At 49.8% G+C, this 24,800-nt stretch overlaps 1 protein-coding gene across 1 annotated transcript in view; it reads right to left on the bottom strand.

Moving 5' to 3' along the window:
• The window catches only part of Mav (TGF-beta domain-containing family member maverick), a 28,842-nt gene extending 4,267 nt beyond the window's left edge, over nucleotides 1-24,575 (bottom strand). Inside the window, exons 1-2 of the mRNA XM_076320331.1 lie at nucleotides 22,884-24,575; nucleotides 4,295-4,415 (exon numbers count right to left, since the gene is read on the bottom strand). Coding sequence (XP_076176446.1) covers nucleotides 4,295-4,415; nucleotides 22,884-23,600 — 838 coding nt within the window. The 5' untranslated portion in view covers nucleotides 23,601-24,575. The remainder of the gene's footprint in view (nucleotides 1-4,294; nucleotides 4,416-22,883) is intronic.
• Nucleotides 24,576-24,800: the final 225 nt, after the last annotated feature.

Raw genomic sequence — 24,800 nt, 5'->3', positions numbered from 1 at the left:
CAGCGGACTCCGGGTCAATTTTGACCCGTGTTACGTTTCCGTCACAACCGCGAAAGAACAATCGAGTCGAAAGCCATTGAAATAATAAAGAATTTACAAACCCAGTAACGTGAAACTTCGATCGAATATTGTACGATAAAATTCAAGCGTGGGTCTGAACGGACCCGGAGCTCGTTCGAGGGTTCGGTAATATTTCACCCGTTAATAAATATACTTTGAACTTAGTTCCCTTCCGCGTCGATCTCAGGACCATTCTCCGTTGCGATTCGTTTCGTCAATCGTCGTCTCTCGAAACTCGAAAAACCGAGTTGGACGATGACTCGCAAGTTGCTCGTGCATCTGTCCAATCGGGTTCACGAGGTTACTCGAAGCGATATCACGGAACCGATCGACCCGCGCAGGACGTCCCGCGTTTGTTGAAATTCCAGGCGCCTCGTTAAAAGACACCGGTACGAGAGGCTTACGTCGGTGCGCGATCTCTTTCACTTTCGATTCGGGGGAGCGTTGCACGGTAATCGGGTGGCTCCGTCCACGGATAATCGATCGTTTAACCGTGCAAATAGAATCGCGGACGTGGGATAGAGTTACGAACGCTCTGAACAATGTCGGTCGCGCGTTGGCTAGAGACGGAGCAGAGGCGTGCACTTTTCGAGGCTGTACAGACGCGTCGGTCCGTAAATCACCGGGAACATCTAAATCAGAAATTTCTCCTCTAAAAGAGGAGTCGGTTTGTTTCTCCGCGGGGTGGCGCGGCCCACGTCCCGAGAATAGGTCGCGGGCTGGACGCGAATCGAAGAAACGATCGTGCGTTTGGCGATCGACCAGCGTTCAGCAACGATCGCGGAAAATAACCCGCGGTGAAATCGGTCGGGAATTCCCGGCATTTCGATAATTCGGCGTAAAAGTAACGCCGTCTCTCCGCTCCTCCGTCGTTTTCTTTTTTTTTTTTCTTTTTTCATCCGTTTCGCGGGGTGAATCTCGTCATCGGGCGAGAATTCGAGACGTCGAATCGACGCGCGTCCGATGTCCGAACGGTCAGGTTTATTCGCGGCACACGGACCAATTATAGATTACCTTACACGGAATCGACCATCGAAAATACACTCGGGGGTCATTATTTTCTACGATCGGTCCGGGTGTTTCGCGATATTCTCGGTAGAATTTTTACGCGGAATCCGTGCCGCGAGGGGTATCAGAAATCTCCCCGATGGGAGGGAAGACGAAACGCGCGCGGATCCTCCGATCACCGTTCGCCGCGAAGAACCACGGGAAGAACGCTCGGGCGAAAGGAAGTCGAGCATCCTCGCGCGGATGCTTCCTCGCCGATTCGTTCTTATTGCATTCGGGAACTCGTCGCTCGGCATTCCGATCGCGGTCGGAATTTCTATTTCATAATAACGCGCGCTAGCCACGCGACGCGACGCCCCGAGCCGCTCGAGTTATCGCGAATGAAGATTCCCTCGGAGAGAAGAGAACGCGTGATTTTCGAAGGAATTTCCCTCGCGAGGATTTCGATGGTCGGGGGACCGAAATCGTAAGATCCCTTGCCGTTGCTCACGGTACTGCATCGAGATTTATTACCGCGATCAGGATCGTGACAACGACCATTAGTCGGACAACGAGTATATTATTAACGTTTGCTTACTCGCGGTGGTGTACTCCGGATCGTAACGTACGGAGAAGAACGATATCGTTTCCATCTGTCTCGACGCGAATAATCGTATTCGAATCGGTGTACAGATTTCGATGTTAAATATTTGTTCAACGTTGCCCGGGGCTACGCGAGAATCGTTGCAAATTTCTGTAATTTGCCGGTAGAAGCGGGCCGCGTTGAAAAGTTCGTTGAACTCAAAATTGTTCATTTTCTAGACGAAAGCAATTTCCGCCTCGTTCGGCGCGTTCCGTGCCGCCCCAATTTCGCGCGGTTTTCCATTCGGTCCGCGGGGACCGTCGACGGTCTATCGAACACGGAATATAATTTACATCTCGCGAATATCGTTACCATTGAACAACGGATTGAACGCGCAGAGAAAGATACTTTTATCGAAATTTCAAATCGAAATACTTCTCTGGAAATATTTTTCTCGATGACCTAAAATATTTCTCTCAACCACGCGAATTATTTCTCTCACTGACATTAAATATTTTTCTCAACAGCGAACATCCGCGGGGCGTATTAATCTCGTGAAAAATTCAACCGACTATTTATACAGTTTCTCTCTGTTTCTCGTGCCTCTGTGCAAAACGCGGCAGATTCGAGCGAATTGTCTCGCGACTGAGAAGCAGCACTACGCCGTTGGGACTTAAGCGTACCGCCGAGACACGAGTTCCTTCGGTTATAAGAGCGAAATTGTCCGGGCGGTTCACGGACCAGGCAAAGCGCGTTGCTCGTAATTGGAGGCGCAGGACGAGAATTACGAAAGAAAGGAGAAATTCGTTCGGGCGAGGGCAAAGCCGTTAGGAGGCTCGGTCAAGGGTGCTCGAAGAGCACTTCTGCCCTTTTCCACGCAGTAGACCGTCACGTACTACCTCGACCCTACCTTCCAATGTTCTTCTTCTACGCGTGTACGAAACGTGTCGAGCCGCGCTGCATCGCTCGAGGATTTGGACTCGAAAGAGCCACTCGTCTAACTAGTTTCACGCTTTCCGGTCTCCCCCCGAGACACGGCGCGCATTGAGCGCAGGGTGACGCAGGATGACGCAGCGTGATCCCCGTAGCGCAGTGCAGTCCAGCGCAGCGCAGTGCAGCCCGGTGCAGCCCGGTGCAGCCCGGTGCAGCGTGCTATGCACCGTACGCTGGACATTGCGACACGGTTTCCGCTCGATTAGTTTCATACAAAGTATCCTTGCTTATCGATGCTGTCCAATTATCGTTACGGAATAATATATTACCCCAGTGATCGTGCGATCGGAATAATATACTTCCAGGAGCGTACAATATTTCGTTCCTTCGTTTGTGTAACGCGGGCCAGAAGATTTATACGATGACGAAAGACACGAATTTGACGAGAATAACGTTTTTGTTGTTACGTAGTCGCGCGAAATTTCATTGGAATAAAGGACCGACGCAGGAATGTTTCTCGATGTGTAGACACATTATATATAGCGACAACTGTATACGCAAAGGAATATCTCCCGAGTTAAATTTAATGTTCGCGCAATCTAAACCGTATCTTCGAAATCCCTCGAATCGACGTTTCAAGGGGAGCGTGGGACGCAGAAAAACTGCGCCTCGCAGTTTACGAACCGCGCGCAGTTTCTGCGTTACTCGGTTCTAAGTCGAGTCGTTCGACGATACACGGTAAATTGTTTCGCATCGTTTTCGAAATACCGCGTCGCGTCACTCGGCGCCCGATGTGCAACTGGTCCAACTCCCACCCGTTTTCGCGCGGGCAGTAGCTGGCCGTGCAGTTGCATTCTTTTCGCGAGGAGAGCGGGTCGTCTTCACCGTTGTTGCTTCCCTTACCTCAAGTCGAGAAATCGTTCGATACTTGAAAACTTTTCGGTCAATACACGAGATCACATCGTCTCAATACACGAGAACTGGTACCGAGGAAGATCTCGATCAACGAGGATTCCTTTGCGGGAAGATCTTAACTTGTCATCGGAGGAATGTCTCGATGCGCGAGAATTCATTTCGAGGAACGTCTCAATGAAGATTCTCGTACAGGGGAACGTCTCGATATGTACGGGAACAACTCGCGCGGAGGAATATTTTAATGTACGAGAACTCGCGTGAAAAGAGAGAGAGAAAAAAAAGAAAAAAAAAAACGATTCCCGCTAACAGAGGACTCGAAATAACCCGAGATGGTACACGAGACGATAAAAATTCTTTCGCGCTAACGAGCGTTATTTCCATACAGAATCTGTTTTCCTCGCGGAAAGAATGCTAATGTACGGCCAGCTAATGAGCGTTACGTCTCGTTCGACTCGATAAAGGAAAGAGAGAAAAAAATGAAGAAGAAGAAGGAGAAATAAAGGAGAAAAAGGAACGACGATCGACCGAGTTCGGCGAGACTCGCGTACTCCTTACACGTGGCACCATTCGTCGATTTTCTTTGAATGGTCGACCATCGGTGGCCGACTGGCGGAAACTCGACTGTTAGATGTTTACGCGGGTAGTAATTATAGTCGAACGCGCGTATGTATATTTTTTCAGAAAGGCGGCCACGGAATCGCGCGTTCCCGTGGATCGTTCGTTCTCCTCTTAAGAATAGCGTATCCATAACATCGTATCGATAGAAACAGAGGTTCGCGGGGATGAGTTTCGCGTACGAGAACGCGACCAATTTACCTGTGGCGTGGAACACGTGCAGCTTCTTCGTGCTTTTGGGACTCCGTTCGTCGAACGACAGCTGTACTTTCTTCAGGTACTCTCTGTGCGCTCTCTCGTACTCGGCTTGGCTCACGTTGGCCTGGAAACAAAACACGCGCATGATTTTCACGAAAGTGGATCGCGGTTCGTTTACCTCGAAGCCGACGACACTCCGCGGTGGCGATCCGTTAACGACGAATCGAATTCAATGCCTGTGTTTCTTTCATCGACCACTTGTTTTTTCATTCTCGAATTTAGAAACACGATATTTCGATCCTGCGTACAACAGTTCTCGTCGCACTGACGTGTTCCCTTCGCGTTCTACGAGGAAGATATTCGAATTGTGTCCAAATAAATGGTACTCGAAAACACACTCGTTGATTCGCTCGAAACCATTCGAGAAGAAGAGAAGAGAAGCAATTTTTACAACGTTATGATATATTGGTCCTATTACAAGAACGACCAAAGTATCAAAGCTGTGTACTACCAAAGTATCAAAGTCGTGTACGACCAAACTAACAAAGCTGTGTACTACCAAAGTATCAAAGTTGTGCACGACCAAAGTATCAAAGCTGTGTACCACCAAAGTATCAAAGTCGTGTACGACCAAACTAACAAAGTTGTGTACTACCAAAGTATCAAAGTCGTGTACGACCAAACTAACAAAGCTGTGTACTACCAAAGTATCAAAGTCGTGTACTACCAAAGTAGCAAAGCTGTGTATTACCAAAGTAGCTCTGTCGCGATCGAAACGAGCGTACGAGAATAAGAAACTCGCCACTCCGCTGGACTTAACCTCATTGGAATCGTTTGACGATCTCGGCCCGCGCGGTAGTTTCGGGCTAAGAGCTGACCAAACATTGCGATCCACGGGCATAAATACGTGCACGAATGCGGCACGCCGCTTACGAACCACCTCTGCTCGTCAATTTATTAACGACGATCGTAAAATCTCGCACGTATCCGTTTTCGAACGCGACCTTAAAACCGTGCCTCCTTCCGTCGAAAAATGACGGTACTGCGTCGATCGAGAGTATTGGCCCCTCGCACGGAACAAACACGAAGCTTTCGCGACTCGTCCGTATATTTTCAGACACGGTTAATCGAATCTCGTATCGCTCGACCTTGCGATAATGGTGCCACACGGGCACGCACGAATCATCTAATTTTCCACCAGGGTGGACGAGACGGTCGACGATTTCAGTCGACTGCGTCGCGCGCCACTCCACCGTCCCTTTTCGCGGCTTTTTTCCTCTCATTTCTACGGTTCGCTCCGCTCGTACACTTCTACGTCGTATCCCCTCACCCCCCCTCGCCCAACGAAGGCTTCCGTCGTCGTAGTCGTCTCGTGCGTCCGCCGCTCCGTGGGCTCTCCTTTTCTTTCTTTTCTTTTATCTTTATTGTCCCTCCGCGCTTTATTCGCCGGACCTGCTCGCTCGTGCGTCGCTCGGACCCCTTTTTCTTCTTTCTCTCGAGCATCCTCGCGATTTTCGAGTTGCGCGCGGGGCACTCGACGCCCGCCTGCCTCCTCGAGCGTCCCGAGGGCCTCGAAGTTCTCCGACCGGGTGAGAAAGTCCAGACGCGCCTAGACGCTTCCGTAAAATTAACTCGTCTACGGACCTCTCTCTGCTCGCTACACCGCGCCGCTTCAAACGACGACAACGCACCCCGCCGCCCCTCCTACCGCCCCCGCCCCCGCCGTACCCGTAACCCGCTGTGCTACGTGCGTTCGCGTTTTCGAGCACGTTGCGCCGAGTGGTTTTTGATCGCCGATGGATCAACACACCCGGTTGCTCCGCACACGGTGTGCACGATCGGTTCGACTAACTGGGTTAATCGGATATTTGGGTACCGGATAAAGAGCCGCCCAGTATCCACCTACCGGGTAACGCGTTTAACGATATTATTTCGTGGCCCACTTTTAACCAACGACGAAACGACGATTCGGTCGAGATGATATCCACATCACATAGATATATAGAAAGATAGAGAAAATCGTAAACGTGGATCGGTGATCGTGGGTCTGGAATGGGAACGATAATTCGGAGCTAACGAAACGCAAGGTGCGAATGTTTCGCTCGGAAGATAATATAGGATGCAAATTGTAGCAAACGTGGATCGGTGATTGTTGGTTTGGAATGGGAACGATAATCCGGAGCTAACGAAACGCAAGGTGCGAATGTTGCAATTTATAGTAAACGAGTGCGGAACAACGAAGATGAGAAGTTTGGCGAAATAATGGGAGCAAAAGGCAGTAATTTCGGGTCAATAAAACGCAGTGCGTCGACCGTGAAACAGAATGAAAAAAATTTGCAGATCGTATCTAAACGCGAAGCGGAGAAGCGGTTAACGAAGCGGTGTCCGAGGTAGGATCCTCGTGGCCCTCGCACGTTCAACCCTTTTCGAGACCATCCGACTACGAGCTCCACGGACCCAATTAAATTCCGAACGACACTCTGGATTATTATTGTTATTCTTTGTTATCGGATCTCCGTTCGGTCCACCCGTAATAAGATACACGACACGGTTATCCGTGTCGCAAATTTGCTCGAACACAGCGGAGAACGCGGAGATACCCACGAACGAAAGACAAGAACTGTTTAAAAGGGTCAAACGATTTAGTAACGGCATTAGTCGACCTAGCTTTCCGATCGATACAGTTTTGCATACCGAAGGTGGTCTGCTGATGATTCAAGTGGAATAAGTCGTTATACACGACCGAGCTGGAAGAAACGTAGAATTTAAAGAGTTCGAAGAAAACGTCGTACTGGAACACTTTATAGACACGTTCGTTTACTTGGTAATGGAAAAACTTTCGGACATACTTTGAGAGTTAAATTTAGATTTAGTTTTCACTAATCCTTCGCGTATAAATCTCGATCAGTTCTCGGTTCCATTTTCGATCTTCATCCACAAGTTTAAATATATTCTACTATTTCAGAACCGTTCGTACACCGTGTGTACGCGATAGACAATAGTTTCCCATAGTCACGGATAAGAATCTCGCGGACTCTCCCGTCCGTGTTTATCTTCTGGATCGTACGGATTTGGATCGTCGTGCGTCGAGAAACTCGAGATACACTGTTGCAACGTGGAAACGGAAAATCGAGACACCGGAAACGCTCGAAGATTTGGCTCGGGGAAGATTAACTCGCGTTACGGTTGGCCGACGGGACGAAATTCGTCGGAAGCGTCACAGACGGAACGAGGGGCACTGGACGCGCGGCCCGATTGGCGCGAAAAAGCATTTTGGCGAGCGTGCAAACACGGAGCGGAGATGCACGGGTACGCCTCCGCAGTGTCGCGATCGGACTCGTTTAACTGGCCGTGCTCTTTAATGTCAGTTAGTCGGTCCGAGCGAGTTCCGGTTCGTCGGGACACTGGCCCCCCGTAACTCGTCGCGTTCGCGCTAATTTCTTTTTCGTCGTTTCGTTTGAGTTTCGTTCGAGTTTGCGCCAACGAGTTTCAACGCTGTACCAACTCATGTACCAACGATGTCCCGCGAATCGATTGGAAGGTTGCGTCGGTTGTCAACTCGGACCGAGTTGACTTCTCAATGACCGCTTGAGACGCGCGGAAGATCGGTCAGTGGTGATCGTCGGTCACCGATCTTTCAACGAACTATCTTCGCCCTTGGATCGCGCGCGAAGATCGAAGAGAGAACACTTCCGAACGGAATTCGAACTCAACGAAAGGTTCTTCTTAACATTGGTCGCTGATAACCTTAGGTAGTTTTCTTTGACAAAGAAACTATTTTTGTATCAATTGTTTCCGATTCTCGTTCGCGTACTTTAATTTCGTATCGCGTTTCGATCCCAAAGAGACGAACCGCAGGTTATGGAAAGTCGTGACTTGTACCGGGTTCGTCGGTACGATTGAGTTACCTAATGTAGAAGATGAACTAGAAGAGCTCGAAAGATGACTCCTGGATCGAGAGGAGCTTGAAACAACGTCGAGGAATATTTGTCTCGGCCTTCGAAGGTCGAATGAAACGACTCGATCCGACTCGCGAGTCCTCTCCGGGGTGGTGACATCTTTCGCGCACCTAGTCGGTATGTGTGTTAACGGCACACGCATAAACGCAATTGTCTCAACTCCGTCGACCGAGATGATTCTATTTCTGGTTTGCCCGTCGATCCCGCGGGTAGATTTACACGTGTCGATAATGCCATCGATACGCGTGTGCCGGTTGGAACGACGACCAACGAGGCTGACCCAAATGATCTCCGCGACCGACGACGTACCACTGTGTTCCGTGACCTGGTTCTTCTCTCCGATTTCGTGGCGAAATTTCTGAAACGAGTCCATTTCTGACCGCTTCGAAAACGAAAGAATCTTAGATTTTCATCGTCTGGAGACCGATCGGTGAAGACGATTCGTTCGAAGACGAACGAAATCGAAAACGGGTCGCGACGAAGCGTTTCGTCGAATCCGCGCGGTACTCGAGGCGTTGTTTTAATCCCGGACGCTTCCGGGTTGAGAAAGCACAGCTCGCTGCTCGTAATCGGCGGCGCGAAAATAAATTCGCGCGGTGTTCGCATTTCGCTCGGGATTACGGGTTCGCGAAACCGAGGGCGGAAGTCGGCGGTTTTCGCTTCGAGGCTCCGCAGCGTGGAAAACAATCCAGATCCGCGAGGACCATTGGATATCGAGCTCGTGGCGAGTATTTCAACGACACATGGCCCGTAGACGGGCCGTGCACGTGGGGGTGGAGCTGGTTCGCCCGCGGCTTTAATCGACCGTATTTTCCACGAGTGAGATGGCCCGTGGACAAGGAGGATTGTTGGAGGTATGCCAGCGGGTTTGCACCGGCCGTCTATCTCGTGTTTTGGTGAGATAGTAAACGGCCCGTACACGGTACAAGTACACAAGACGCTTGCGCGTAGCTTTGACGGATTGTCTTTCTTAAAAGAAAGGGGTGTCGGGTAATCTTTACCAAGTACCGCTTGAAACGGTCCCTCGTAGGGTGGAGGTTTGCCGACAGGTTCGATCGATCGTTTTCTCTGAAAGATAATTCTTTATCCGAAGAGAACCTCCAAGAATCCTTTACATACGTGGATCGCATGAAACGGCCCCCTAGAAGATGGAGGTTTGCTCGGAGGGGTTCGATCTATCCTCTTTCTTAAGAAAAAGACGAATCACCGCATCGAGGGGTCTTTCACGATCCTCTTCACGTATGGTCCGCCGAGAACGGTCCCCTGGTGGAGATCCGTCCGCGACTTCGATCGACCACATCGAACGATCTTCGATAATTCCCACCACGTATGTCCCGCTGTGAAAATGGTCCCCTGTCAGATGGAGATCCGTCCGCGACTTCGATCGGGCGTCTCCTTCCAGAGAAAGTCCGGCAAAGAGACGATCGAGCGGTACTCGCGGGTGAAACCTCCCGTAATGGAATACTCGGCACGTATGGGACGTTTAACGCGTGTCGACGGTATTCGACGGGTGACGTTCCCGCGAATGCGGATGTCCTTGGGGTAACCATCGCCGCGACGACGCACGCTCCCCTGCCTCCCACGCTACGCCTCGAAGAAAGATCTTTCGCAAGGCATCTACATAGGTACAGGACGGAGCCGGGTCGCATTCTTCGCGTAACCTTCGCCTCTGGCTCCATCGCGGCGAAACGCGGGAATGCGGTGCGTGTACGCGCGCCGATCGCTCGCCCTCGAAAGCGATTTCTCGGTTTTGCTTCGCGCGCACGCGCGCATGCGCAACCGGCCGCCATCGGCCAATTTTCCTTCACCCGATCGCGACCGATCGCCTCTCATTCCCACGCGTTCGACGCGCCACGCCGCATCGCGGACGAAATATTGGAAACGTTTGCCAACTTCTCGCGGATATTTATGAAATTCTTGGAACAGATTCTTCTATTGTGACCGACGATCGAGTTACTCGGGTCGTTGTTTGCGGTAACGAGGTCGTCCAAAACAGGTGACTCTTAAGAGCAGATTGTATTCGGTAACAGGATTGCACGGTGTTGACATCGAGGAGGGTAATTTCTTACGTATGTTCGTTGTTTGTGAACTCTGGAACTTTGATCCTTTCGTCAAGGTGACCTTTCATCCTTCTCGTCATTTTACATCTCGCCGTATGGATTTGTTTAAAAATTTGTTAATTTCAAATTAAAAATGTAACTTAAGGTTTGAAACTTTAAATACCCAACGAAAAGGTTGCGAGAGGAATTATTCCTTACACCGGAGCCATTCGTGTCACTTGTATCCGTGCAATTCTTAAATTACAAACTTGTCCCCCTTTGCACAATTTGGAAAGTATCGGACAGCTTCTCGAAGAGCCAAATGTGTCTTCGATAAACGAAGAAGACAAATTCATTTACCTCGATGGAAAACGTCGGTGTAAATGGAATCAATTACGACAGCGATTATTAATATATCTACGATACTACATATTACACGCTTAATACGTTACAGTCTTTAACGATTAATCATGATCACGTTGCGAATATTGATAAATGGTTTGTTTGGACATTGACAAGATTTCCGTGAAATCTTACCGATCGTGAGCCGGTCTCCTCGCGCGCTTTCTCTTGGAAATCATCGCCATTCGCGAATCTGAACGTTCGATTTCTCACGAGTCCGATCTTTTCTCAGGAGACAGCGAATACCTTTCGCTGTGAACCGCTGTCGCGAAAGGTCTTTGCGACGCGCAAATGAGTCGAGATTTCCCATCGATTGCGTTGCTAGAACGTCCCGGGAAACCTGCTGCTGCACGAACGAATCGATGCTTATCTCCTAGACGATAATTTTAGATTCGGATGATCTTTGGCCGACTGTATCCCGAGCGAAGTAGATTTTCTTAAATTGTAATAACTCTAACGAACGGATCAATTTCGATCGTCCACTGTTTAATGTAACCAACCTCAGTTCACGTAATCTCAAACAGATTCTACCCAAACGTTTCGAATCTTAAATCGGACCTCCTGTATTCGTTATTTTTCCTCGAAAGAAATTTTCACGATACACACGCATTTATTTCCTCGACCGATTGATATCAATATAATATTTGTTTCGAATACGAGTAACGCATGTTCTCATCTTGTACGTGTTTGTAGTCGGTCATCAAATAGCGCAATTTGGTCACCTATCTATTATACGACGGATAGAATGATCGTTTCGGCCTAAATAAAGCTCAATGCTTGGTCTTTGGCGAACGACCGTGTCGATTCACGAGCTCGTTTCTTCTCGCGTACGTTTCCGCGAACTCGACGGATCCGCGAGCCACGTGACGTAACGCGTCCAAAAAACTCGCCACGTAGCGAGCGTGGAATCCGAGCACGCGCGTCTCGCGAGCGAAACGCTTCGCTCGCTCGTTTCCGGAGCAACCCCCGGCGCTACCCTCCGCGAGGCGGTGTCTCGATGGAAAAAAGTTCAAAGCTTCCGGCGGGGAATAAATATTTTTAAGAAACGAGACGGTCGTGTGCCGGAGGATGTAAACTCGCGCAGACTTTGCGTCGCGCGCGAATCCGTGAGTCATCGACCGCCGAAAGTAGAAGAAAAAAAGACAAATGTTTCGATCATCGCGCTTTGGATCGCCAAACGTGTTTGTCGTTTTGCTCGGGACGTCGAAAAGCGTGCCAACTATGCACGGGAGCGGTTGTCAACCTTGGACAGTGTAACAACCGCTGTCTAAGAATTCGATTGATCAAACGGATGATGAGATATCGATTGCAGATAGATAACGAAACGATAGAAAATATAGTTCTTGCATTTTGGAAAAATTCTCTCCTTTTTGCAATGTGATACTCTCCAAAGGTAGAGTTTTCGTAGTTTAGAAAAGTTTCCGATATTGGTCGATCGATTACACGGATGGTAAGATATGGTAAGATTACAGGTAGATGACAGAACGATACAAGATATAGTTCTTGCATGTAATACTTTACAAAGGTAGAGTTTTCGTAGTTCAGTAAAAGATAACATATTAAACATAATCTATACGATTGTATAAAATTATAGAGGAGGTAATTTAGCCACGAACGACAGGTTGGCGATCACTGGTCTAGAAAAACACATCCCGCTAATCACCTTCGACGCGATTCGGGCGAAGTTAATTCGTCATCGTTCGGTATATGTATTGCTCGGAGTTGGAAAGTCGATCTCGGGCAGGAATCGCGAATCGTATTGGGTCAGACGTTATAGTCAGCCGTAAAGGGCCTGGGAGCGAGCAAAAATTCCTCGCCAGTGTCCACATTCTCCTTACACGTGCTGCCACATTCCCCTTAATCCGGGTATTCGTGTTCCCAGCTGCCAGCGATAAACGCAACATCGAGGGGGGAGGAGGAGGCGAAATTCGATCGTACGACTTTGTGTACACGTGAGTGAGAAATATGTACACACACATATATATAGAAAAAGAGATTATTTATTACCGTACTGTGGGACGAGATCCCTAAAGAGCATTTAACTGAAAGTACAGCGAGGCTGCAGACGGTTACGATCGATCACAATATGGAAAAATACACACAATATGCACAGGGTGCTTCGAAAATAGACTATCAATCTTTGCAGTCAAATTCTACTCCCTCCAAATACGAAAATGGTGTTACGAACACATGTGTGGAAGCATTAACTTTCCGAGATAATATATAGTAGGTTGTTCGATAAGTTTCGTTGTTCGATAAAATGTATTGAACAGTACTACATTGGATAGTACTACATTGAACAGTACTACATGGAACAGTACTACATTGGATAGTACTACATTGAACAGTACTACATTGAACAGTACTACATTGGATAGTACTACATTGAACAGTACTACATTGGATAGTACTACATTGAACAGTACTACATGGAACAGTACTATATTGGACAATGCTACATTGAGCAGTACTACATTGAACAGTATTACATTGAACAGTACTACACTGAACAGTACTACATTAAACAATACTATATCGGACAGTACTCTATTGAACAGTATTACACTGAACAGTACTAAATTGAACAGTACTACATTGGACAGTACTACATTGAACAGTACTACATTAAACAGTACTACATTGGACAGTACCGTTCAATAAGTTTATCGAACGACAAAACATATCGAACAACCTAGTACTTTCCCATCGGAACTATATTCTCCTCGACCCAAGTGACACCTTTTCGTCTCTCCGCGGTACTTGTGTTCCGAACGTGCTTCGAAAGTCACAAACGCGAAAGACCGAGAAAACGAAGACGAGTTACACACCGTAAGAAAGGTAGCGTCTCAGTGACAGCCTGACAGGGAGAAATCTTAACAACCTGTCAGGGAATGCTGTCCAACACGAATACCTGTAAAAACATAGCGATGACGAAAGGGTGAGCGAATCGAACGCGAGGGTGTGTTCGTATACGCGTACGCGCGCGCGTGTGTAGGTGTGTTGGTGTGTTTGCACGCGCGAAGCGACAAAGACAACTGGTTCTGTCTTCCCTTCGGCATTAGAGGTGGCCGCGTTCGAGTCTCGCTGGCGCGCTCTCACGTTTCTCGGCGACGTCCTCGAGTTTGGAGGACGTCGCCGGGAATCGACTTTCGTTATCGCGTATACAGGCGTTACAGGCGACGCTGACGGCAATAGTATGCCGCGACAACAGGTGTTGCCCGCCCCCGCGCCTCTCCCATCGTCTCTCCCGTTCTCGAAGATCCGGAACGGGACCGAAACCCGCCTCCCTCCGGGTCGTCGTCGTCGTCGTCGTCGTTGGCCGCTACTTCGTCAGTGTTACCGGGACCGAATTCCGATTTCACCGATCGCCTGGGAATTTCCGGATGACGGACCTTCGGCGTAACGCTCCGAATTTAGATCCGACGACCGCGCGTCGTTTCAGTTGCTCGCTCGTTCCCGCGGCGACGACGACTTTCGAACGCGGTGAACGCTCGAGAGCCGCGGTGCGTCTTCCTCGTCCTGGTGCGCGTCGAAACACCTGTCCGGAGCTTCGTACGTGGAATCGGATCTGGAGAGGATACGTTGCATCGGTCCACGTCTCACGGTTTAAAATATACCCAAAGAAACGTGTTTATCCTCTTGGTTTTCGGCCCGTTGAGAAATTCCTCCCTCCCCTAGAGTCCTTGGAAAATTTACTTGTAACGGTAACAACTTCTTAAAAACTTTGACTTTTGCTTCGGTTCGAGCACAGAGAAACGCTTCGTTTTGTTTCACTAACCGAGAGATTTCCCCTCTGGTTTTACATCAACGGTAAGGAAACTTTCTCTCCCTTTTCCATTTTTATTAACGGTGTCGCTATTCGTCTCCTTAAAGCGTTCGAGAACCTTGGCCTCTACCTAGAACCGGCATGGAATTTTGAACAGCACCGTTTTCGTATCGTTTATTCCTCTCATCTTTTATCCATAGCTTTGAAACGTCTCTGGTCCCGGTCTCCCGAGTTCCTTCGCGATTATCGTCGCGATCCTCGTCTCGTTTACCGCGTACGTGTCCGAAATTCTTGTCTCTCGTTCATAATAAACGCAACGGTCGTAAATCTGATAGCGTTTCTTCCGTATTTGAAACGCCTGGACGTCTCGAAGCGAACGCAGAGACGTATGTATCTACACCGCGTTCGTTGTCCGATCCACGAGTCCCTTAACACCGGTTCTCCATCTTGCTTTGTCAATCTCGTTCCTACGAGATCTTTCGCACCGCTCTGATGACTTTCGTGCTACACGTTGCAACTCTCGGTTTGCTCTATTTACTTACTTCGTCTTCGTCGGCCATTTAACTCTTCGTGTTTGTTCAAGTTTGCGCCGCAACTTCGAAGTCGGATTTAAATCTTCGGGCATCGATCTTTGGTAACGTTCCCCCCCGACTCTCGTATTCCCGGTTGCAGCGCTTAATTTTCTTTATTTCCTTACCTCGTCTTCGTTGGACTCTCAACTCTTCGCGTTTGTCGCAGTTTGCGTTGCAACTTTAAACTCGGATTTAAATCTTCGTGTATCGATCTTTCGTGTCGTTCCACCGACTCTTACTTTACTCTATTTCCTCTACCGCGTCTTCGTATTTTTAATTGTCCGTGTTTGTTAACGTATGAGCGCCAACTTCGAATCAACATCTTTAGACATCGATCTTTCGTACCACTCCACCGACTCGTGCTCGAGATTGCAGCGCTACTTTACTCCATCTCCTTACCTCGTCTTCGTCCTTTTAACTGTCCACGTTTGCCGACGTTTGAGCACCAACTTCGAAGTCGTATTTAAATCTCCGATCTCTCCCACAACACTCCGCTCTCGTGCCTCCAATTGCAACATTTCTCTCCGTTTCCTCACTTTGTTCCCGTCTTACTCTCAATAGTTCACTTTGCGCGCGATAACTTCCAACTAAACTCCGGAATGATTCCTCGAGTAACGATCAAGCCCGTGTAACGACCTCCCGTGCGATAATTCGGTACAACCGTTCCTAACCCGTACGAAAAAAAACGTGGTTGTAAAGTGCGCGGTGATGGTGTATAATAAAACTAATTGTACGATCGTGTTCGTCGACGGTACGACGCCATAAAATCCACCGCGACAGCTTGGAAAACCAATGTGGCCAAACGTTCGGCGACCGGTCGGAAGGCTTCTGTGTCGTTTCAGCCTCGAAACGCGCGCGAGCTAAAGGCGAAAGTATTTTCTTCACAATGGATTCCTGTGTAAAAACAACGCGGGACGGTTCGACGGTGTTGTCGTTGCACCTCGTACCCGTTGGTCGATAAATCATCGGGTCCCGTGAGATCGTGGCACCGTCGACGCTACCAACGGCTCGCGGCCAACGCCGCGAAAGAAAACAAGTCGGTCCGGTCTCCGTGGTACGGTTCGATTCGATCCGTAGTCGTTAATACATCTTTTTTTCTCTTGTCGTACGGGGGTACGTATCGTTCTCGCGAGCACCTGCTGCGAGAGGACGCCGCCGCCGCCGCCGCCGCCGCCGCCGCCGCCGCCGCCGCCGCCGCCGCCGCCGCCGCCGCAGTACCGACGAGAGCGGAGAGAACACAGGAGGAGAAAGAGGAGAGAAGACGCTCGGTGATCGCGAGGAGTCGACGAGAGGTTCGTGGGCGTTCAGCGCACGCACGTGGACAGCCGGTTCTGCATAGCAGAAGGATCGACGCACGTGCTCGTGCATGCGTTAGCGAAAGTGGGGCAACGCGGACCACCCACGTACCTCGTCTTCGTCTCGCCGCCTGTTTACGGACGCCGACTCGCGCAACGCCGCGTATACCCCCTCGCCGGAGCTATTCGAATCCCCCCTTTTCTTTTTTTTTTTTTTTTCTTTTCTTCCCCCGTCGAGTTGCGGTTCGCGCAACTCTCCACCGCCCCACGACGCGGCCCTCGGTGACGTTTCGCGACTTTCGTGTCGCGGATTTCGCGTGCACGGCAGACCACGAACAACACCTGTTGCCTCGAGCGAACCGGCCCGACTCCGTACCCCTCACCTCCCCTCACCCGAGCACCCTTTCGAACAAACGCACCGCACCGAGAAACGAGCTGACCGTACCCACGAATCACCTCGGGACACTCTCGATCCTCGGATCGGGATGTTTCTTCCTTCTGAATTCGAACCTGGGTCACCTCACCGTTAGAATCCCCGAGCAAAATACCGAATTAATGGAATTGCGTACCGATTTGGTTCGAGGAACGATCAAGTGTCTTCGGTTGCGCACGTTTGTAGATTAATTGGCGAGATAAGCTAATGTTGATTGGTCGCGAGCTGGAAAGTTGATTCCTGGTTTCAAGAGGGGAACGTGGTACCTTGGGTAGGGAGAACGTGGACAAGGTCGAGTAATTTTGCTCGGTCCTAGGCCTTCGAAGATCGAACGAAACTTTTTGCTCGATTTCTTTCGGAGGTAAACTTCTCAGTCTGGCACAGTAGATAGTTCTATTTGTACGAATGTAATGTATTGATTTTTGTACGTTTTCGATTACTTTAACCCAAATGGTACATTGACGATTTTCGCACCGAGAAGTGTGATCAGTATTCTCTCTCTCCTCTGGATTCGAAAAAGCATGCGAGGACGATCGGTTTCGTTAGCCTATCGACTTTTGCGGCATCCGTCACAGGGGACATGGATGTCACGATTGTACGACGTAAGCACGAACAGAACGTCATCGGGTAAAAGTACCATGTAGTTGACCATGTGCCAGTAGTTGACACGCCGCGGGGAAAGAAAGAATGGAAACAAAGGTTACGGTAGCCTTTGTGAACGTTTCGTTGTCGATAGGAGGTGCGTAGATTCGTTAAGTCGAACACTGGTACAAGTTACAGGTGTATTCCGAGTCGTGAATAAATATCTAATTGCGATTTAACGTAACGATAACGTGGAATTATGTAAATTGCATGTCCATTCTATCGCGGAGTATGTGAAAATTGAATGGAGAAGAGTAAAGGTGCATCAATTTTCCCACGTACGTTGGAAAATAATCTGCGTGACATGAATGAAGTAATTCTTTCAAGTAACGAGCTTTGCTATCCGTTTAGTTGTTTTTGCAATAATGTACTCTTGAATGGTCGACTATCGGTGTTACCTCACTGTCGTTCAATACAGTCGTGTATTGTACGACAGGTTGTGCAACAATCGCTCGTACATTTATCGTGCAAATTGCTGTATGAAAAATCGTTACCGTCTATAGTCCTTACAGTAACGATGTTTTCCTTTTTACCGGTCTCGTTAACGACGCGACTTCTAATGCAAAGACTCGAATGATTCTCGAAGCTCGTCGCTTCGATCTCACGCGAACCTGATACCGTTCTTCGAGTCTGTTTCGACTCACCGGATCCTCAAAATATTTTTCAAATTGTTCCTTTACGATTAAACACGGAACAGATGCAACTAGATACTTCTGCGGTTCCCTTGGTTCTTTCAATTTTATTCGAAACTTGAAAACATTGGTTCCACACGTTCGGGACATTTTTTAGCCAAAGACCTTGAGTGTATTTCGAGTGTAGTCGAACGGAAGAGCTTTAAGGTTAAGAGCCCGTCGCTCTTAATGTTCCCAGCGAGAGATCTTGTCTTGGCCGAAGTTTACAAGTATGCCGAGCTACGTTGCTAAACGAAACCACGGAGGAAACTGTTTTGCTCCGTTGAAAATATTTCACGGAATAACGCGAGCTTCGAGGTGCGAGAACGTCGAGATCGATCCGACGAGACAATGACATCAGCGGGGCGGTTTTCTGAGTCTCGTTTCCGCCTACTTCGCAACAGGAGGTCCTCGATCAAAGAAAAAGGAACAGGAAATGCTCCGTGGGTTCCACGTTGAATTCGAAACTTCTCAGCTATTATTTAAATTACAAAAAAAAAGAAAAAAACGCGAATCTCGCGACAAATGCGCTTAAAATTTCTTAATCGTCAAAATAGCGAAGTCACGTCCTCGTTGTGAATCCAGTCGTTTGTAAGATCCTATTGGGAACCGTGGACGCAACGAATCGTCGTACAATGAAATCGTCTAACCGAAATTACTCCGAGAGATACGTACACGGTGTTGCAAAAGTACGTGAAAATAAACGCGAGACCCCAAAACCACCCCTAAAGCTACAATTCGAAACATTCCTCGTTCTCCGTTGGGTAACGCTCGTCTTCTCGTTCCCGATCGTAAGGAATTCATAAAGGTTTTCGTGAGGTTGTAAATCTTACCACACGTTGTCGCAACTGTGCGCGAATTGGTTGCTTAGCGATATCGATGACGCAAGACCGACTCGAACGTGTGAATAAATGTTGATGTTAAGTGCAATAATAAAATACAATGTGGCAAGAACCGGTTGGAACGGTAAATTACGCGAGTGTTTATCGTGAATCGATTTCTAAGAATTACGCTTATTCGAAAGTTCGAAAGTTGCTCGAATTCTCCACTGTATATCCGAGTATCGTCCAAATCACGATTCGTTTTTTTCCCAAAGTTAACCGTAAGGTTCGATCGATCTTCTTTATCGTTGTAACGGTCGTTGGTAAATTCGTACAGTTGTGTGTTACATCGTCAGACGAGTGTGACTCTAGGAGAGGGAAAGTTGCTTTTCAATCGTTGCATGTATAAAACATTCTTGATTTCTGGAATCCTGGAATCGATCTCTCCTACACGATTCAATCATGCGAATAGTGTTTGTCGCGAAAACGTTGAAAATAAAACACGTATCGCGCACCGTGAATACACGTAACAAGTAGCTAGTTATAAAAGGTAACCAGTCACGGTCCGAAGCGATCGATATTTTCGAAATGTGTCGAGACACTTCTATCGTTCGTCGGTATGTAATATGTTGCTCGATAAGTTTCATCGTTCGATAAGAAATGGACCTGTTAGGTTCGTCGTTTTATTTTTTAAAAAATGACGACTCGTTTGTATACTTACAATTCTTCAAAGTCGAAGCGTCGTAGTATTTTTTTACAATGGGGAAAAACGACAAAACTTATCGAACAACCTAGCAAACCAATCCCAACCAGTTTTTACGAGAGATCTTCCGTGATCACTCGTGAAAAGAATTGTACAAATATTTTCGATCTTTCGAAAATGGACCGAAAAGAAGACCCATTACGAAATCATTCGTAGAAACGTAAACAGAATAATCTAACGGGACAACACGGCGCGCGTTGGGACTGTTCGATCCGTGGCTCGACTCCGAAAAGAAACAATGTTGTCGTCGCGTCTGTAAATGGTAAAACGAGACACGTGGTTGCTCGATATCGCGTAATCTACCAAACAACGGAGCGAACGACCGAACACGGGGTCGAATATTCGGTCGAAGCTCGAACGATCGGTTGAAATCGGTGGGTGGCGCTTTGTGTGGTCCCCTTGGTGAATCCACGTGGACGTCTAACGAGAGAAGGGACCGGAGAGAGGCGTACTCCCACGGCAGGGATCGTTTTTAAATTCTCGAGCTATACAATCCTTCGTCGTGCGATAAATCCTCCGTCACCGACATTTCCGACAGTGTTGCGTACCGCGCAAACCAACCGCCCGCCATTGGTATCGGGGTACTTCTTCGTCCATTAATTCAACCGCTAAAAGACCCGATCGTCATAAATCACAATCGCGAACCTCGGGTTCGCCGGTCCATCCGTGGCGGTTAATGAAAATCTAAACGGTACACTCTGTCACGTGGTTGCGACAGCGTTTAATATCGCTACTTGTGCATCTACCGGTCGCATCTTCGTTGCACCGAGGCCACCGAGGCCGTCCTCGAGTAAACAATCGATTATAAATTTCACCCCGACCGTTTTATCGGTGATTTGTGGTTCTCTTGCCTACGCTCGAAAATAACGTACACGCCTCGGATATCCTCCGCGACTGGTCTCGTGCGCGCTCGCGGACGCAACACCGGCAAAGATTCAACTTCGTATTCGCAAAAAACTTGCTCGTTCCCAGCAACTTTCAATACACACGAACGACGAGAAGCCGCGCAACTATGTGCCGTGGCTAGATCGCGACACGACACGCAGAACATTACGCTACACTTCTCTCGTCGACTTATCCGCCACCTGAACAGCCTACGTTCTCCTGGAACAATTTCTTTTTTTTTTATAAGCACACGATGATTTTCGCATTCTGGAAGACCTCGAGTTCGTCGGTTATCGTCGTTCGGCGTCTCCGTAGGCCTGTTTCGACTCTACGAACGTCTCTCGCGATGCTAATGGCTCCGACTCGCGCATATAATTAATCGAAATTCGAAACCTCTTTCGTTCGCGCGTTTCGAGTAGCCGTAACCACTTTCGCATTCCAACTCTGGACGAAATCTGGTCAGATTCTAATACACGTTCCCCTCTCGATTTTAATACCAAAACGTTCTCAGGTTCCGGTGGACTCGCCAAGTCCACGATCTTGTGTTTTTGTCCACGGTGTAACCAGGGGATCGAAGAAATACAGGAGCACCCGGTCGCGTTCGCCGCGGTAGCTTTAATTATGGAAAAACGGTACGTTATCAAGGCAGCGGAATGCACTAGGGCAGTGGTCGTCAACCCGGTTCCTACCGCCCACTAGTGGGCGTTTCGAGTTCTCTGGTGTGCAACTGAGGAACTATTAGAACTCAAATAGCCCGAGAATACGGGCATTATTTCGATAACGACGAGTAACCAAGAACTCGGTAGTTGTATCCAAATACTCGAGAAACGAGTACGTACTATCGGTACCCTGTCGTGTCGTCGCGTAGGAATCGGGCGTTGTCGATCGTACGATCATCGAACGGAAGGACTATCCGAATGTTACCGCAAGAGACCAGGTATCGTAAGGTCGACGACCTCTGCACCAGGGTTAATCGATCTCTGGTACGCGTTTTTCGCCACTTAGGAAGTACGGGTAGCTCGTAGTCGAACGAATCGATGTTTCGTTTAGAGGTAGACCGGGGTTACGCGCACGAGCGTAGAATAACGCGCCGATGATAAATCGTCGCGACCGATACGAGGTAAACCATCGAAGAGGCGAACGGGGAACGGCGGCGAGTAGCGTCGCGCGAGACCACGGACCTCTCCTGTCGCGTTCCTCCTTTCTTTCCTTTCTTCCAGTTCTTTCTTTTCGTTCCTTTCATCCTCCTGCCGCTTCGTTGCCTCGCCCCGAGCCATCGTCGTCGCAGACGCCAACCTTTTCGCCGCATCACCGGCGATCCTCTCTCTCTTTCTTTCTCTCTCATACTCGCTCACTCTTTCTCTCCAACGTCGCGGTGCGTCTATCGGCAAGGTACATCTCCTCGGCCGTTCTCTTTCTCTCCTCTCCTCCTCGTCTCACCGGCGTGCCGCCCTTTCTCTCCCTTCCGCTCGCACCTTTCGCCGCGTCTCTCGCAACGCTCCCGTTAACGGGGCCCCGTGGACTTTTTGCCGACGAGCGTGCCGGCGCCAGCTCCGCGATCCTCTAGCCCCGTGCACGCGAACACTTCGCCGCGAACAGACGACGCGAAAACGCGAAGGTCACCGAACGTCCCGATTACCGCCGTAGACGTTGCGAACCGACTCGCCGGAAACCAACAAAACAGGATAATCCCAAGACACGTCGCCGACTACGCGCCTACCGCGCTTTTCGCGATACACAGTCGGCAGGATCTCGAAGAAGAGGGAGACGATCTTCGAGCAACCTTTTCGCGAGGAGATCGCTACCCGGAGGATCTCCCCTCGAGATTCGACGATCTAACGTCGATTCGAGGCGTTTCGAACCCTTTGGGCGCGAGTCCGGGATGGGAGGATTCGATGACAATAGGCGGTTCTGGATTTAGAGAGGAGAGGAGAGTTCTGGACCTACGGTTTCGGGGGACAAATGCCTGGATCTTTTGGATAACGAAAGGGAGTCCTGGACTTTCGTTTTTACGGCAATGTAGAATCCTGAACCTTTCGTGTAAATGACAACAGAGAGTCCTAGACCTTCCATTTCCGCGACAATAGAGAATCCGGGACTCCCCGTATCGATGACAACGGAGAGTCCTAGATCTTCTGTATTTGGTGAGGACGGAGAGTACTCGACAACGTTCCGAACTCTCCATTCCCCGTGGAGAGGAACGGTGAGACAACAGAAGACTCCTGCACTTCCCGTGTCTCCGACAACAAGAACCCGGTCGACCTTCCGACGAACGAGGTACAAAGTTCCGGCGCAGACACGGTCAAGAAACGGGAGCAGTGACAATTGAGGGGGGTACGCTCACCTTAGAAGGGTCGGGTATCCTCTTCAAGCCAAGACCACGCGCGATACTTCGTCTGATGATCTCCAGCTCGCTGTCGTCGAGGACGGTTCTCGTCGGTGGCTGGTGGTCCTCTTCTCGGAAAACGTCCTCGAACGCGTCCTCGTAGACGTCCTCGAGACCGGTCGAGCGGTCGAGGTCGTGCCGGGGACCGGTTACCGGATCCGCTCGCGACGCCGTCGGCACGGCCGTCACTGGCGCGCAAACCGTGGCGACGATCGCCATCGTTGTCAGTACGATGGACCACCCGCGACCGCGGCGATCGCGCGCTACCTTCCGCGCCGGGCGGCCAGCCGAGTCGAGGACCAACGACGAACGCCCTTTGCCCGACGGGGCATCCCCGATCGCGTGAAACGCGTCGAAACGCGTCTCGACGCTTAAGCTACGGGCCGCGATCGCGTACGTGTTTAGGTCGATCACTGTCGTTCGTTTACCGGCACGGTCCACCACGTACCCGCTGGTCCACGCGGCCGTATCCCTCGTACACGTATCACCACCGTTCGACGTGCAACACTCGCGTAACCCGGCGCGTACGAGCGAATCGCACGCTACGGGGATAGGAACTGCGATGACGAACGCGCGGCCGGAACTAGCGCCGCTTGGCCCGTAACAGCACCCCGATGCCTCCTGTTCCACGTTATCACGGGTCACGCGTCGACGAATCGTTGCCAGCTTTCCCATAGCCGGCTCGTGGACGCCGAGGTTCGCGCCCGACCAGGCGGGATGTCCACCCAACCCAACGGCGAGCAACTCGTCCCTCCTGAATCGTTTCCTCGATATCTACCAGTAGTTCCCTACGAGTTGCGCGTCCACTTCGTTCCGTGTGTGCTCCTCTTCTCTTCTGCTTTTTTCCAAGCGTGGATCGGTAAACGGGCCGAACACAACGTGCGTCACCCGGGGAGGGGGAGAAGCACGCACGCGCGCACCCCGATGGACCAGCCTTCCGATTCTTTCCCACACTTTAATACTCCTCTTTTAATTTTTCTTTCGTTTATTTTCCTTTGTTTCTTTCTTTCTTTCTTCTGGTTTCTCCCTCTCTTCGATTCTTTCTTGCAATCGTTTTCCCCGTACACGGTAGAAAAGTTCACGGCGAGAGTCCCGTAATCGCGTGATCGTCGTCACCCCCGTACACGGTGCTCCGAACAGTTCAGAAACCGCTCACCGCGCGAACACTCGGCGTATAATCGCGATCGATCGTCCACAATCGGTTCGGTTTCTTCTTTCTGCGCGACGGTAGCGGTGCGTTCGAACACGACGTCGTCTGCGACGACGGTGACGACGACGCGGTCACGAACAGGACGAAGGACGGAGAGGAGAGCGAGGAACACGGGGGAACGAGTGCCGAGGCGGTCATCTTAAAACGCTAACCGATCGAGGATCCTCGCTCGCGGACGATTTTCCAAGCGATCCTTGCGTGATCCGCGATCGTGAAAAACGATTCCCTTCGCGCGCGCGTGTGTGTGTGTGTCTCTCTCTCTCTCTCTCTCTCACTCTCTCTTTCTCTCTTTCTTTCTTCGATGTTTCGTTCACGGTTCCACCGTGAGTTTCCCGCGTACTTGGTTCGGCGTGGCGTCAGCCGAGTAATCGACGACGCCTGGAAAGTGTTCGGGACGGGTTACGGGACGAGAAGACGCGACCCGCTCCGTTCGAGTGCCGCGCGCCGACTGTCGAATACCGTGGTAACGCGCGCTCGCGTATATATCCCGCTGACTACTCCCCTACTACTGCTACTACTGCTCCCAGGATTAAGTTCAATACGTACTCACGAATATCAATCAATTCAGTACCTAAGTATCGTCCCGTTACGATCGAGTAACGCTCGCGAAAGCATACGTACCGTTTAACGGGCTACACCGATGGGTTTTCTACCGCCATTAAGCT

This window comes from Ptiloglossa arizonensis, chromosome 9 (assembly GCF_051014685.1).
Source record: "Ptiloglossa arizonensis isolate GNS036 chromosome 9, iyPtiAriz1_principal, whole genome shotgun sequence".
NCBI lineage: Eukaryota > Metazoa > Arthropoda > Insecta > Hymenoptera > Colletidae > Ptiloglossa > Ptiloglossa arizonensis.
This window is presented reverse-complemented; position numbering and strand designations above follow the sequence as displayed.